Source organism: Nansenia antarctica, assembly GCF_963989245.1.
Source record: "Nansenia antarctica genome assembly, chromosome: 20".
Classification (NCBI taxonomy): domain Eukaryota; kingdom Metazoa; phylum Chordata; class Actinopteri; order Argentiniformes; family Microstomatidae; genus Nansenia; species Nansenia antarctica.
The window spans coordinates 6,397,174-6,412,173 of record NC_137693.1 but is presented as its reverse complement, the minus strand read 5'-3'; the positions used below and the strand labels follow the sequence as shown (position 1 = coordinate 6,412,173).

The 15,000-nt window shown below is 44.1% G+C and overlaps 2 protein-coding genes across 2 annotated transcripts in view; one reads left to right on the top strand and one right to left on the bottom strand.

Moving 5' to 3' along the window:
* Nucleotides 1-824: 824 nt before the first annotated feature.
* LOC308174510 (V-type proton ATPase catalytic subunit A) lies at nt 825-7,161 on the bottom strand. Its single transcript, XM_080549594.1, has 14 exons — nt 7,065-7,161; nt 6,609-6,737; nt 6,204-6,418; nt 5,955-6,092; nt 5,656-5,807; nt 5,297-5,459; nt 5,024-5,132; nt 4,183-4,305; nt 3,985-4,099; nt 3,326-3,389; nt 2,886-3,089; nt 2,435-2,529; nt 2,140-2,311; nt 825-1,766 (listed from the first exon to the last, which is right to left on the bottom strand). Exons 1-14 carry the CDS (start codon nt 7,144-7,146, stop codon nt 1,674-1,676), a joined length of 1,854 nt encoding a protein of 617 aa, XP_080405720.1. The 5' UTR covers nt 7,147-7,161; the 3' UTR covers nt 825-1,673.
* Nucleotides 7,162-12,708: 5,547 nt separating this feature from the next.
* LOC308174927 (protein shisa-2 homolog) overlaps nt 12,709-15,000 on the top strand; it is a gene marked incomplete at both ends in the record, with an annotated part of 4,264 nt that continues 1,972 nt past the window's right edge. Inside the window, 3 exons of the mRNA XM_080550038.1 lie at nt 12,709-13,024; nt 13,549-13,686; nt 13,788-13,882. Of these exons, the coding sequence (XP_080406164.1) occupies nt 12,709-13,024; nt 13,549-13,686; nt 13,788-13,882 (549 nt within the window). The remainder of the gene's footprint in view (nt 13,025-13,548; nt 13,687-13,787; nt 13,883-15,000) is intronic.

Genomic DNA, 15,000 nt, shown 5'->3' with positions numbered 1-15,000 from the left:
TGCCAGCATGTACCAAGTCGACCCTAGCACCTAACCCTAACCCTAGTTTTCCCACATGTACCGTATTCCCACATGTACCGTAACATATACACTGAGTAATTCCATCCTGTTTTCTTATCTTCACAGGGTGAGACCAGGACAAATATCTATCTATATCCCTTTAGTTCCTGTTTTCTTCTGGTGTCACGAGGATCAACTGATTCACTGCTGTGAGACATTTCTCTTCTTCTCTTTTCTCAACTGCACCCTTGCTTCTGTTCCTGCCTGGCAAGATGATTCATGTCTCATCCGTCTGAGGGACCAACTCCATTTCTGGACACTATTTGTGGCACCCTTCCTCTGTGTGTATGTGCTTGTGTGCCTTGCTTTGCTTTGTCTTGATTTCTGTGAGTTTATGCATTTCAGAATACTAAGCGTATGTTTTCTGGTTATTTAGGTTTTTGGACGTTTTCCATAGGAAGAAATGTTTAACTAAGAAACATGGCTTATGTTATGTGTAATGCTAACTGCTCAATGGCATCTAAGGATTCAAATAGCCAGAGGAGGAACCATACAACTGTGCTAGGAGTTTCCGCTAGCGTAACTACGGCATTGTCTTCAAGGCATTCTGAGTTTAAGTATATATGTGTCAGAGAAAAAAGTAAAATTGTTTGAAAAGTCTGCTTGCTTTTAAATTTCAACACATTTGAGTCAATATATGAATTGCACGGCATAAGAGTATTTGCTCTACATCGGTAAACCTGGCCACATGATGTGTATATCTACAAAAGACTTTCAGCAGAGAAAGATGCCAAGGAAACACGATTTATTCCCATTCATTTATTTTCAGAGAGACTCAATACAATATATATGACATAAATATACCAGAATGATTGAGACAATAGAGTTCTAATACACAGATAATCTCACACATCTTCACAAAAACGACATCATCATTAACATCAACAACATCACTGTATCCACACAGAGAAAATCGGAGGAAGAAAAAAAAAATACATCACATCTGAGAGGCAGGAAGAGGACCTGAGCCTCTAACCTCCTGAAATAAAACATGGTGCCTCTGTCCCTTTACCCCTGTGTGCATTCCCATTTTTATTAACAATCTCTATTGGTATTGCTCACAACCGACAGGCCCTGGAAGATGATGACACTCCACTGCAAACCCCCCCTTCGTCACAGCTAGTAGTTAAGTGCAAGTGTAGCACCTGACGGGGGCCCACTGATTCTCGGCTGCAACGAGGGGGTAATAGTTACTCTGTGCTCATGGCTTTAGAAAGGGGGCTGATGGGTCAAGACAAAGCACGTCCGCGTGATATGGTGGAGCTGCTGTGGGTGTTGCTGCTACAAAATGTAATGGACTGTCTTCTCCATGTGAGATTTGGTATCAATGAATTCAAGTTTAAACCCAGAGAAATATATTCCAGTACCGCCTTTGCACGAGGCAATATGGTAGAAAAAAGAAAGAAAATATAACATGGGTGTGTGATGAATAGTGTTGGAATGTGGAGGTGGGGTGGGGGGGGCGGTAAACAATTAGGAATGACTGGAGGTGTGACAGCAGCGAGGACATAATGGCCTGAGCAGACATTCACAAACAGGGGGGGCCACTGAGACACTGCACTGCACACTGGGGGGCTGGGAGGGCTTTGAGAGGAGACCCAGAGGGGAACAGCCTACTCCTCCAGAGAACGGAAGGCGTTCTGCATGTCCTCCAGCAGCTGGGCGTAGTCCGCCTTGATCTTGACCTCGCCCTCCTTCACTGGGTCCTGAAACAAAACAACAACAACGTCAAAACACAAAGACACAGGGGCGCTTAGGTGGCGTAGCGGGTTAAGCGCTGACCATGTAACCGCAGGGTCCCCGGTTCGATTCTGGCCGGGGACATATCCTGCATGTCATCCCTCCTCTCTCTCTCACCCATCCTTCCTGTCTAAATCTTCACTGTAACTGTCAATAAAAACGAAAAAAAAAATATGAGTGGGACTGCCCCACTCAGAAAAAAATAACTTGAAAAAAACCAACACAAAGACACTCGCGTCACACGAGATTCCCACAGATTGCACGACCAAAGAGGAGTGCGTGTCTGACACAGATGAACGTGATTAAAGAGGCTGAACGTGTTCACGTGCAGTACGGTACCTTGAACTTCATTGAGCTGATCTTGTAGAGGATCTCTCCCATATGCTCCCGGATCATAGCCCAGGTGATCCTGTTGTCACTCTGGGCGGTGGTCTCCACTGCATGTCGCGCCATGTCGTAGAACGCAATCATGTTAGAGAGGATCCCCACTGTCTTGTAGAAAGGACAGAACCTTTGGAAGGGGGGGGGTAAGAAGAACACAACAATTGAAATCATTATTAAGCCAATCACGTGTGATTACTGTCAATCAGTGTGATTACTGTCAGTGACACCGACGTTTGTGTTCTCATCTCACCTGTCATATGGGGTATAACCGTTTTGTTGTAGGAAGTCATCCTTGAGGAGTTTAGCCACCTCCAATGTGATCTTGTCAGACTCAGCTAGAGATGCCTATTATCAGGATGACAGGAAGATGGTAGGAATCAATCAATCAATCAATGCAGAATATGAAACTAATTATTGTTCTACTGCCCCTTTCTGTCATTGTCTTTTTAAACTACTTTTTGCTTATATATATGTTACGGTACATGTGGGAAATCGGTACATGTGGAAAAACTAGGGTTAGGGTTAGGGTGCCAGCATGTACCAAGTCGACGTAGCACCTAACTCTAACCCTAGTTTTCCCCACATGTACTGTATTCCCACATGTACCGTAACATATATATGTTACAGTTAATTTCCTGTATGTGAGAATATACAATAAAAATAATTCTGATCTGATCCTGATAGCGTTAACTCTGTCTTACCTTGCCCACAAGCTGCACGATCTCAGCCAGATCCTCCTCCTCCTGCAGGATCTCCTTGGCCTTGGTGCGCAGGGGCACAAACTCGGGGAAGTGCTTGTCGTAGTACTCGTCCAGGGCACGCGTGTACTTGCTGTAGCTGATCAGCCAGTTCACTGAGGGGAAGTGCTTCCTCTGAGCCAGCTTCTTATCCAAACCCCAGAACACCTGACAACAGACAACAAGAAAGAAAGTCAGAGAGACAGACAAACAGGATAGATACAGACGGGAGTGGGGGATCTGGGGGGTATTCCATCAACGTCACTAAAGGAAAATCCAGGCTTATTTTGATATTTTGATAATCAAAAATAAGCTTGGATTTTCCTTTAGTGACGTTGATGGAATACCCTCCGGGTTGGTAAAGATGAACTTTACCAGACTGGAAGTATTTGGGATGGTGTTACCTGTACGATACCCAGTGTGGCTGAAGTGACGGGATCAGAAAAGTCTCCACCAGGGGGCGACACACTGGAAGGAAACAACAAAAGCTCAAGTCATTCCTCACGCCACACGGTGGCCCTTTCTGTTTAAATATGTTTTTAGGACATTTCTGCTTTAATGGGATAGAGACAGTAGAGATTGACAGGAAGGATGGGTGAGAGAGAGGAGGGATGACATGCAGGATATTCAATGAATCGAACCAGGGACTGATTACATGGCAGGCAGGCGCCTTAGTGAACTACGCCACCCAGGCGCCCCGAGTAGCCCTCTTCATTGTTACATCACCGTTACATCGAAACATGATCCCTTGCCTCCTCTATTCCGTCCTCCACTTGCTTCCTACTCAAAACGCATAGGAGGAGAAGATCTAGGATCCTCCCCTTAGATGGTCTCCTCCAAAGTTTTTTTTTTTTTTTTTAGAAGAAGTGAGACAGGGGAGAGGGCGCAAGGAATCGAGTTTCTCAACAATTGAGAAAGAGCCTCTGTATTCCACTGTAATACAGGATCTAAGGATCCATGGAAGCTCAAAGAGACCACGTACAGCAGGTGTCAGGTATCGAGCGGGACTCTTTAACAGGAGTGGAGAAGGTTCCCCCTGCTGGTAGACAGATGTACTACTCACGCTCCCACAATACTGACGCTGCCCTCTCGCTCGGGGTTGCCCAGGCACTTCACCCGGCCGGCGCGCTCGTAGAAGGAGGCCAGCCTGGCCCCCAGGTAGGCAGGGTAACCGCTGTCTGTGGGAAAGAGCACACTGATGTTGTTTTTTCGATTGGCTCACAGTGAGTGACATGTTGCTTTGATGGGCTTGATGACTCACCAGCAGGCATCTCAGCCAATCGTCCAGAGATCTCCCTGAGGGCTTCGGCCCATCGGGAGGTGGAGTCGGCCATCATGCTCACGTGGTAGCCCATGTCTCGGAAGTACTCAGACAGTGTGATTCCTGCAGAGGCACGGTGTATAAATCAAACCCGGAAGCACAGACACAGCAAAAACGTTTACATTCAGTTTTTTGGCATTTAGCAGGCGGCTTTATCCAAAGCGGCTTTACAACAAAATAGATTTGACTAAGTAAGTGAATCATCTATCCACCAGTCAGAGCAGTCATAGTCATATGCTCAGGCCAGGGGCTGTTGGCAGGCGTAATGCTAGAAGGAGGAAGATTGCTGCATCCACGTAGAGGCGGTGGTGCCAGTCGGCCAGCAGAGGTGGAAGGGCGGAGTGAACAGGCTGGTGTTTGGGGGGTGACTATTGGCTGGTGTTTGGGGGGTGACTATTGCTTGCAGGTAAGAAGAGGTTGCTTCCACCTTCTACTGGGTCGTAGGCGAGCACCAGGGTCTTGAATCTGATGCGAGCTGCTATCGGGAGCCAGTGAAGGGTGCGAAGGAGAGGGGTAACATGGGAGAATTTGGGGAGGTTGAACTCCAGACGAGTGGCAGCATTCTGGATGAGACGCAGAGGTCTGATGGCATAGGCGGGGAGCCTGGCCAGGAGTGCAAAATCTGTTTTTTTATGCATTTTCTTCCTGTGAACTGCATTATATTGCGTGCATGTATGAAATGTGTTTCACAAATAAAGTTTTATTTTATTCAATTGCACCAAATGATTAGCAGCTAGCTACAGGAACAGAAGCTGTTGTCTTGAACGTGATTGGCTGGTACCTGTGTAGATGGAGGCCTCTCTAGCAGCGACGGGCATGTTTGAAGTGTTGGCCACAAGAGCGGTTCTCTTCATGATGCTCTCTACCTTTCCATCCACTTCCATTGTAAGCTATGAGGCAGAGACAAATATAACCAATCAGACTGCTGGCAAGTCAACACACAACGATATGTCAAACATCCCTATGTAGCTTATTAAACTTCCTTAACATACTGTCAATCTCTTTGACTTCATGTTGTCCGTCATAGTCATCTTCAACATGGACACTCACTAACCTCAGGGAAATCACGTAACACTTCAGACATCTCATTCCCGCGCTCTCCACAGCCTACGTAGACGATGACATCACTGTTGGAGTACTTAGACAGGGACTGTGAGATCACCGTCTTGCCACATCCAAAGGCTCCTGGGATAGCAGTGGTCCCTCCCTGGACACATCTGTGTACAGATACAGAGACAGAACCGTACACAGAACATGGTGCGTCAGTGGCTTTAGTTTCTAGCAAATCACTTTCCAACATTTTCTTTTAAGGTAGACAGCCTTGAGAATGAAGGAGAGGATATAAGGTGAAAGTGGGTAAACCGGTTTTATTGTTTTCTTTATTTAAAAGGATGTGAAGAGAATTATACTCACGGGAAGAGGGCATCCAGCACTCTCTGGCCAGTAAGCAGAGGATGATTGGCAGGAAGCTTCTCTGTGACCGGACGAATCTGTCGTACTGGCCAAACTTGGAGCATGGTGAACTTCTCCTTTATACCCTCAAACTCCAGTTCCAGCACCACATCCTAACACACACACACACACGCGCACACACACACACACAGACAAAATGCAACAAAACATTGGGGTGAGAAAGTGGGGTTTTGATAATCACATCCTCATAGAATTATTGATCAGAAGATATGGTTTGGTTTACTCTTGAGGACACTCACAGAGACATCATAGTGTCCGGGCGGGGCCAGGTAGGTGACTGTCCCTCTGTTACGAGGTGGACACATCAGCTTGTGTTTGATCAGGGAGTTCTCAAACACCGTGCCGTAGATATCCCCACCTGTTATGTGACTGCCAACCTGCGGATGAAGAAAAAAACAGACTTAGTTTCACGAGATGGAACATATTTCAGAGGGGACAGAGATGTGCATTGGAGCGCACGCATACTCTCTCTCATTCTCTCTCCTTACCCGAAGATTCTGGCCAGGTGAGTACTCCCACTTGATGTCACGGTTGAGGGCTCCGATGTTGACTCCTCGGGGGATGTAAATACTTTGGGTAAGGTCATTGATGTCTTTTAGGGGACGCTGGATCCCATCAAAGATGGACCCCATGCATCCTGGCCCCAGTTCCACAGAGAGGGGCTTTCCTGTCCGGAGGACAGGGTCTCCGACAGATACACCCGCTGTAGCGCCACATTCAGGAAAACAAACTCACACAGTATATGCCAGACATAGGCTGGAAGCAGGCAGGCAAAAGTGTCAGTGAGCTTGGTATGTAGGGTAAATACATCAAGAATGTAAAGACCATCAAGGGAAGGTGTAAGTGGGTCAAGCTGTGTAACAAGTAGGTGGTATGGCTGTCGAAAAAGATACATGTCTCCTCATAGACCTGTATGGTGGCCATGTCTCCCTCCAGACGGATGATCTCTCCCACGAGCTCACTGTGGCCCACACGCACCAGCTCGTACATGGCTGCTCCTGCCATGGCGGTGGCTGTCACCACTGTTGGTGACACAGAACAGTTAAAAAAGCAATGTCATTCACAAGTAGCACAGAGGGCAAGACACTGACAGTCCAAAAATATAATCAAGAGTAGCAAAAACAGATTTACAACTTGAGCTGAAAACTGGCTTCTTGATTGTCCAAATGGAGATCAAGGAGTACAAACAATTGTATAATCATGGATTGTCTGTGTGAGTGTCGGTGAGTCACGGTTAGCCTAATCAGCATATGGGTGAATTTTGATTGCTACATGGAATTTTTCTGTGTGTGACATCTCCTTGGTTTTCATGACAAACTGAAGGCATCATCTATGATCTGATCACTGACCTGGACCAGATACTCCATGCACATATCCAAACTCGCTCTCCCTCTCCTCATCTCGGATTCGGGGAAGCTTGGAGGTGTCCATGATGACAACAGTGTGTTACCTGTCAAATACAAGAGTGGGACAAGAATGACGCCGATCCAGGAATAAGACATTGCAATGCACTAACGGTGATGACAATTACCTCCTTCAGACTTACACACAGGATCATAACACCCATGACAAAGGCACAGTCAGTGAATGTGTCTAGCAACAGTACTAATAGCTACTAAGCTTCGCAGCCATCTGTTCACAACACGCAGGAGTTAAACAAACACAGCCATGACACTAGTATATCAATATGAATGAATGAATGAATGAATGGTCTTTATTGTCATTAATACAGTACAGGTACCATACAACGAAATTTGGGAGGGGGGGCTCCCCTGGTGCTAGGAAAAAAATACTAAAAACAAGAAGGGAAAAGAGCTGGTTTACATAAATAAAGGCTATGTACACTATCCACTATACTATACTATACAAATAAAACACTATGCTATACCTATTCTAACATTTCCTATCTCTGAACCTTATGTACCCGAGGGTTGTCATATTGCACATAGTATTATTGCACATTCATTTAAAGTGTCGCAGTTTGCAGGTTTGAAATGTTCACAGTTGTGTTTCAGTGTTGCACTTGATTACAATCTAGTAGCTGCCATCAAATTGTCTAGATTGTCCAGTTGTCTAGATTGTCCATGACACTAGTATATCAATATAAATCACCTATTACATCATTCCAATCTGACTGTCTATAATACCAGTTGAAGCTTGACGCCAATGAATAGGATGTTTGGGGTGAGCTATGAGCTAGTTAGCGAGCTAGCTAAGCTGAGCTGTCAGGTGACGAGCGAAACGGCAAGGTAACCGATAGCAGAAGCGACCAATTCACACTTCTGTCCGTGGCTAAGCTAGGAATAATACATGCAACATGATTGAGAGCAAAACGGAATAAATGCGAGTAGCTTAATGTGCTTCGTGCTTCGTTTTTGGGTTACCTTATTCTTAGTATGCAATGGGTATCCAGGGTCCTTCAGAAATGTTATGGCCGAGATGGATGAGGAGCGAGGTTATGACTGGAGTGCGTGATCAGCTGACAGGCGCAAGACTATCTGGTGGGGAAATGTCCACCATTGTGGCTCCGTGAAGGCGAAAACGTTCAGAGGGAAAGATGGGATTGCAGGAGCCAAAATGGCGGAACAACGCGACAGTTTCCTCACTTCCTCTTTGGGCTGCTTTGGTGCGCGAGTGCGGCTGCGGCTACAATCCAATACGCATAATGTGACCTTCCTCGACTCCTTCCCTCCCTCGTGTCCTTTTATTAACGCCATCATGACGTGTCTTCAATCACAATTTAGCTGACTGTATTCTATTGATGCATTTAAGGAGGATAGACAGGATGAGAAAGAAAACCAAATCGTTGGTCTTAGCTTCAAATGTACAGTACATACACATCCAATATGCAGGTTTCCTATACTTTCTAAGCAAAAATACGGAATATTTGTGCCAAAATGAAATCAATGCAGCTGTATTTTTTTTAGATGTGTATATTGTATTTCGAGATGTGTGCATTGTATTTCGAGATGTGTACAACATTGCATTTCGAGATGTGTACATTGCATTTTCAATGGATGTGTACTTCTCTGAGACCAAGTTTGATGAATCCATCAAAGACCCAGAGATTGAAATAGTTAACTACACAGTCATCAGAAACGACAGGAACAGGTATGGGGGTGGTGTCTGCATGTACATTCACAACGATATTATCTTTAACACCCGTGATGACCTGAAACATGACAAATTAGAATCTGTTTGGGTTGAAATTATCTTTAACAAAGCAAAACCGGTGCTGGTTGGTACTATCTACAGACCTCCCGATCAGAATGATTTCTATGATATTCTTGAGGGATGCATGGATGACGTTGACTGTGTGGAAAAGATTCTTATTGGAGATTTGAACACGGACATGCTCAGAAATGAAGCATCCGTTTTCAAATCCTTCACTAGGTTTTCTGAATTACACGGTCTCCGTCAACAAATTACCAAACCCACTAGGGTGTGTATTTCTACTCAAACCACCATAGATCTCATTCTAACATCGGATGAGTCCAAAATCTCCAAGAGTGGGGTTATTGTATGTGGGCTAAGTGATCATTACATGATCTTTTGCACTCGTAAAAAACAGAAACCCAAGGCTGGCGGTCATAAAACTGTAACCACGAGATCCCTTAAATCCTATTCTAGTGAGGCTTTGAACCATAAACTGGAGAATCAAGACTGGTTAGATGAACTAAAATGCACACAGGTTGAAGAGGCATGGCTAGGTTTCAAAACCAAATTCCTAAATATTATTGACAGTATAGCCCCCATGAGAACCACCAGGGTTAAAACCCGATCGGAACCATGGATGAATTCGGACATTCTAAATGCTATGAAAGTCAGAGACCTAAAATGCTCTGAAGTTCAAAAATGCAAATCAAAATTAGTGAAACACTTAAACGAAGATCACAAAACCCACTTTGAGAAAATTAAAAAACAATGCAACAAACTATGCAATCAGGTAATTACCATGACCAAATCTGCTAAGAAAGAATACCTCGATAACAAAATCGAAGAAAACTTAAACAAACCACGTGACCTTTGGAAGCTACTTAATAGCCAACTAGGTTGCAGTCAAAAACTCAAAACCAGGTCTACAAACATCAGCATAAAATCTGGTGATTCTCTCCTTACAGACAAGCTGGATGTGGCTAAGTGCTTAAACACTTTCTTTACAACCATAGCCACTAAATTAGTTAACAATCTACCACCCCACTCAGGGCGTTATGGTGTAGAGCACATCCGTGCGTTCTACAATAAACTGGGTGTACGCAATGATGATTTTAAACTCTCCATGGTGTCAAACGATGAGGTGTTTAAAAAGCTAGGCGCTCTACACTCAGAAAAGGCCACGGGCCATGACAATATTCCAGCCAGATTTCTAAAAGACTCAGCTGCCTCCATTACCCCAATCATCACCCACATAATAAACCTCTCCATCAAACAGGGACACGTCCCCCTTGACTTTAAAATAGCAAGGGTAACCCCACTGTATAAAAAAGGAAGCGAATTAGACCCAGGCAACTACCGACCTGTTTCTATTCTTAATTCCATCTCGAAACTTATGGAAAAAATAGTTTATGAACAGGTCGATAGGTACCTTACCGAAAAAAAGCTGATGTATGAATTTCAATCAGGATTCAGAACATCCCATTCCACTGACACATGCCTCCTCTATTTGAACGACCACATCAACCATGAGGTGGACTCGGGCAAGTACTGCGGCATGGTCATGCTGGACCTCCAGAAGGCCTTCGACACAGTAGATCACCACATATTGTTAGACAAACTGAAAGCAATTGGGTTCGATAGAACATCGGTGAGCTGGATGCAATCCTACTTAGAGGGGAGGGAACAGGTGGTTAGTGTGAACGGAACACTGTCCCCCCCCCTCCCAGTGACCTGCGGCGTTCCACAAGGAAGCATATTGGGACCTTTACTGTTCCTAATATATGTGAATGACATGTCATCAGCATGTAATTGCAATTTGTTCCTGTTCGCGGATGACTCGGCTCTGCTGGTCTCTGACAGGGACATATTGCAGGTGGAAAAAGCGCTAAGCACTGAACTGAGTAGAATCTGCATCTGGCTAGCTGACAATAAACTATCAATACACCTAGGTAAAACTGAAACCATCCTATACGGATCCCCATCTAAACTCAGAAAGGCTGAACATTTTAAAATAAAAGTGGGTAACATTAATATCACAAGAAAAGAGGATATTACATACCTGGGCTCCATCTTAGAGGCAAATCTTTCCGGAGATAAAATGGCAGCAAAAGTAATCAAAAAAGTGAACCATAAAACGAGATTCTTGTACAGGATATCCTCACTTGTCAGTAAAAACACACTGAGGACCCTATCAGGAGCTCTCATTCAATGTCACTTCGACTATGCCGTAACATCATGGTACTATAGAACCACAAAGGCCCATAAAACAAGACTCCAGACAGCCCAAAATAAACTGGTTAGGCTTCTGCTAGGCCTCAACCCTAGGACACATCTAACCGCTGCTCATTTTTTGAGCCTTGATTGGCTACGAGTAGTTGACAGAGTGCAGCAGCTTGCACTGGGCCTAGTCTTCAAGATACGCTACACCACAAAGACACCCAAGTACCTGTCAACATACTTCCAAAAAGTGAACAACGTCCACACTTACAACACCAGAGGAAGCTCCACGAACCACGTTCAACCGCGTTGCACCACAAACAAGGGTTTAAACTCGTTTACAAACTATGCAGTAAAGATGTGGAACGCCCTTCCTATAATCTTAAAGGAGTGTAAAACACTGCCCACCTTCAAAACCACTCTCAAAAAACATTTACAGGAGGCTGCAATCCGTAACTGGACCCTCTAAAACAAAAATCAGATTAAAAGACCTGAACTACCCACTGTACATACTTTGTGTTTTGTCCCCCGCCCCCACCTGTGGTGTATGTCCCCACCTGTCCTACCCGCTGTACATACCTTATGTTTTGTTGTATTGTTCTTCCCATGATGGATGTATGTTTATCTTGTAGATAGTAATAGTTATTTGTCTGTATTATCTTGTAGATAGTACTAGTTTTTCTGTCTGTCTTACATGTAACGATGAATTGAGAATCAAGGACCCCAATTGAAATAAGCCAGTGGCTTTCTTGGGTTTTTATCCTGTTAGTTGACCTTGTATGTAATATGTACATTCATGTACCTACTTCTGCAAATCTTCTAATAAAGTTTTCAATCAATCAATCAATAGGCTAGGTGCACGATCTCACTACTTCCTGAAAGGCAACTGGTATGAACATATCCTGTCTCACTCTATTGGTTTAATTGATTAATCAGCTGTGCACTGTGTGTTCCAACGGTTTACCGCACAGCTGATTAATCAATTAAACCAATAGAGTGAGACAGGATATGTTCATACCAGTTGCCTTTCAGGAAGTAGTGAGATCGTGCACCTAGCCTATTGCATTTTCGATGTGAGTTTTGGCACGAATAAGCATGTGATGAAATTCTAGTCATGTTATAGGCTGGTCGGCTGGGGGAGTGGTTGTAACATTTCTGCAATGTAGGCTAATGTACACATCTCAAAATGTAATGTACACATCTCGAAATACAATGCACATCTCGAAATACAATACATATTGTTTTCATTTTGGCACAAATATTGCGTATTTTTGCATTGTATTTATTGTTACACATGTATTGCGTTTCGATGTGTGTGTTGTATTTCATTCTGGCGCGCTTCACCCTAGCTGATTACATGCGGAGCGGTGTCGTCGCGGAGTCATCTATGATGCTCTCCGTTAATGTCCCAGTCCCATGACTCAAATTATATGGAGAAAGGACCCATAGAGTACAACTTGTTCAGACTTCTTGGTGACGTGAGGCTCTGATGGTGCTCTCAAGACATGTATTTTTTATTTTTTAAACCTTCATTTTTGTAAAGACCATGTAAGACCATATAACCTAGGCTACTTTTGACATCGTTTTGATGAACTTTGATGTGCAGCAGGACACTTGATCATGTGCAGGGTCTACTTTGATCATCTTTTTGCTGTCGGAGTTTTCATAAGTTTGGCTTTGCTGGTGGGCACGACACATCAGAGGACACATGGTGAGTATTGCCACGGTTGGCGGGACGTGGAGTCTACCTGGCGAGAGGGCTTCCACTGTCCCGAGCGCCACGACCCGAAGGGAGCGCTGATCTGCTGCGGGACCTGCGACCTGCGCTACTGCTGCGCAAATAACGGAGCGCGACTGGATCAAGGAAACTGCGAGAACCACGAAGAGAGTTTACAGCCAGGCACTGCTAATGACGGGAATCATGCCATGAGCTCATGTAAGTCGTAAAGGCCTATGTTTACATATACAAATATAATATAATACATAAGTTCTCACTGTTGTTCATATTGTTTACTAGTAGGCCTATTGGATATTGGCTATGTGCATGGCGCAGTCAAGAATAGCCCCATGTCCAAACAATTATAGCTCCAAGTGAAGCCACATCTGGTTAGCTATATCTGATCTCCACCCACGAGAATCAAGTTAAGTCTTGATCTGCTGCCAATGGGCTTAAAATGTTTTCAATGAACAGCTGATTATTTGTGTTGGGCATAGCCTATTTCAGGAATTGAAGTTTTTTTTTCTCATCATAGCAAATCATTTGTAAGTTGGTACCTATTTGTAAGTAGGTATGTATCTGAATGGACTTGAGTGCATAATACTCTGGAAGGTCACTCATCCTTAGATTTTCACTCAATTGTTCCTCCTCTGCCCCCCTCCTACCCCTCTCCTCCCTCCCTCCCTGCTCACTGTACTTCCTGCTTTATCTACCAATGTGCCCTCTCTCTATTACCCTTGTAGTCCCTGTCTATGTTCCCTTTGTAATTGTGGGATCTGTGTTTGTGGCCTTTGTCTTTCTGGGTTCCATGGTGGCTATGGGTGTTTATCTGAGGCGCAAACACGACGACCCAGAGGGGACGAACCAGGCTGGGCCCCAAAGTGGGAGTGGAGAGCAGTCGCCGGAGACTGTGCCCATGACTGCCAGCACAGGGACATCCTGTGGATCTTCCACATCACTCTACCCTCCCAATCCTAACCAGGCCTCTACAACTATAAGCACACGGGTCCACCAAACCATACCGAGACAGGAAACTACCCCTATGACCGCACCTACCGCCTTACTCCCCTCCATGGGGTTTCCCACCCGTGTCAATGTCCACCCCGCCATGATTCAATCTATGTTTCATCCTTACATGGCTCAAATGACTCTGTACAGCACACAAGGAAATATCCGTCAAATCCAGTCTCCCTGTCCTCCTCTGAGCTATACCAGCACGAAACAAAGATATACTGAAGTGATCATATAAAATCAAATCTGACTTTGACCAAACACTCTACATATTTGAAGTCCAGAAGTATTCAGGTATTCAAAAATAATAATAACCACAAGCACAGGAAACAAAATGTAAATCTGAAGAAGACAATTTACAAATTCTGAAATGGAAAATGAATATGTTACTAGAAAATTTAAAATTGGCAGTCGTAGAAACTTCATGATTCAGATTCAGATTCAGATTCAGATTCAGATTCAGATAACGTTTACTGCCATTATGCTTGACACATATAGGAATTTGCTTTGGCATTACAGTAAGTGTGTTTATACTGATGATGTACTGTATATATCATTTGTTGTGCTCATTTTAATATTTACAATTGAATTGTTCATCTATTTCTCCTGTTTATTCTATAATAAATCATATTTGTGTTTAAGCTTGTTGTTCCAATAGAAAGACTGTCAAAATGAATACTTGTATTATTGATATCACTCTGTAATGGGAAGCTCATACAAGCTGATACACTTCTGCTACATCTGGTTATTATTTTCAGGTGTGTCATAAAAGTGTCATATCATACAAAGCTGGGTCCTGTGTATGGAACTACTGAATCCCAGGACACAGGAAATACCTCCGATGTGTTCAGTACTCCATCATCACCAGGATCTGAAAACTATGGTGATTGGACGGCTAATGATACAAACATGGGGTACTCTTGAGGATGCCTGGGATGTTTACCAAGAAGGAAACAGACATAATTGTGGAGGTAATGGCGGTATACCATTACGGTAAACATTACAGGGTAGGAAGCAAAGTGATACGTGGAGGATAAATGTGATAATGCAGGGTCTCAGTGTCATGGATAATGGAGGCATTAGTGGCTTGGGGGTTCTAAGTGGGTGAAGCAGTGGTTGTGTTGTATGAAAACATTGGGGTCAACAACTGTGGGTAACAGTCAGGGTAAATACTGTATTATGGT

What these genes read in the sequence shown, in the direction of transcription:
- LOC308174510 (XM_080549594.1), bottom strand. Translation starts at nt 7,146, where the DNA reads ATGGACACCTCCAAGCTTCCCCGAATCCGAGATGAGGAGAGGGAGAGC. An exon ending in ACAGGTCTATGAGGAGACAT is followed by an intron (nt 6,419 to 6,608) that starts GTATCTTTTTCG and finishes GTGGCGCTACAG; the next exon opens with CGGGTGTATCTGTCGGAGAC. An exon ending in GTGCTGGATGCCCTCTTCCC is followed by an intron (nt 5,460 to 5,655) that starts GTGAGTATAATT and finishes ATCTGTACACAG; the next exon opens with ATGTGTCCAGGGAGGGACCA.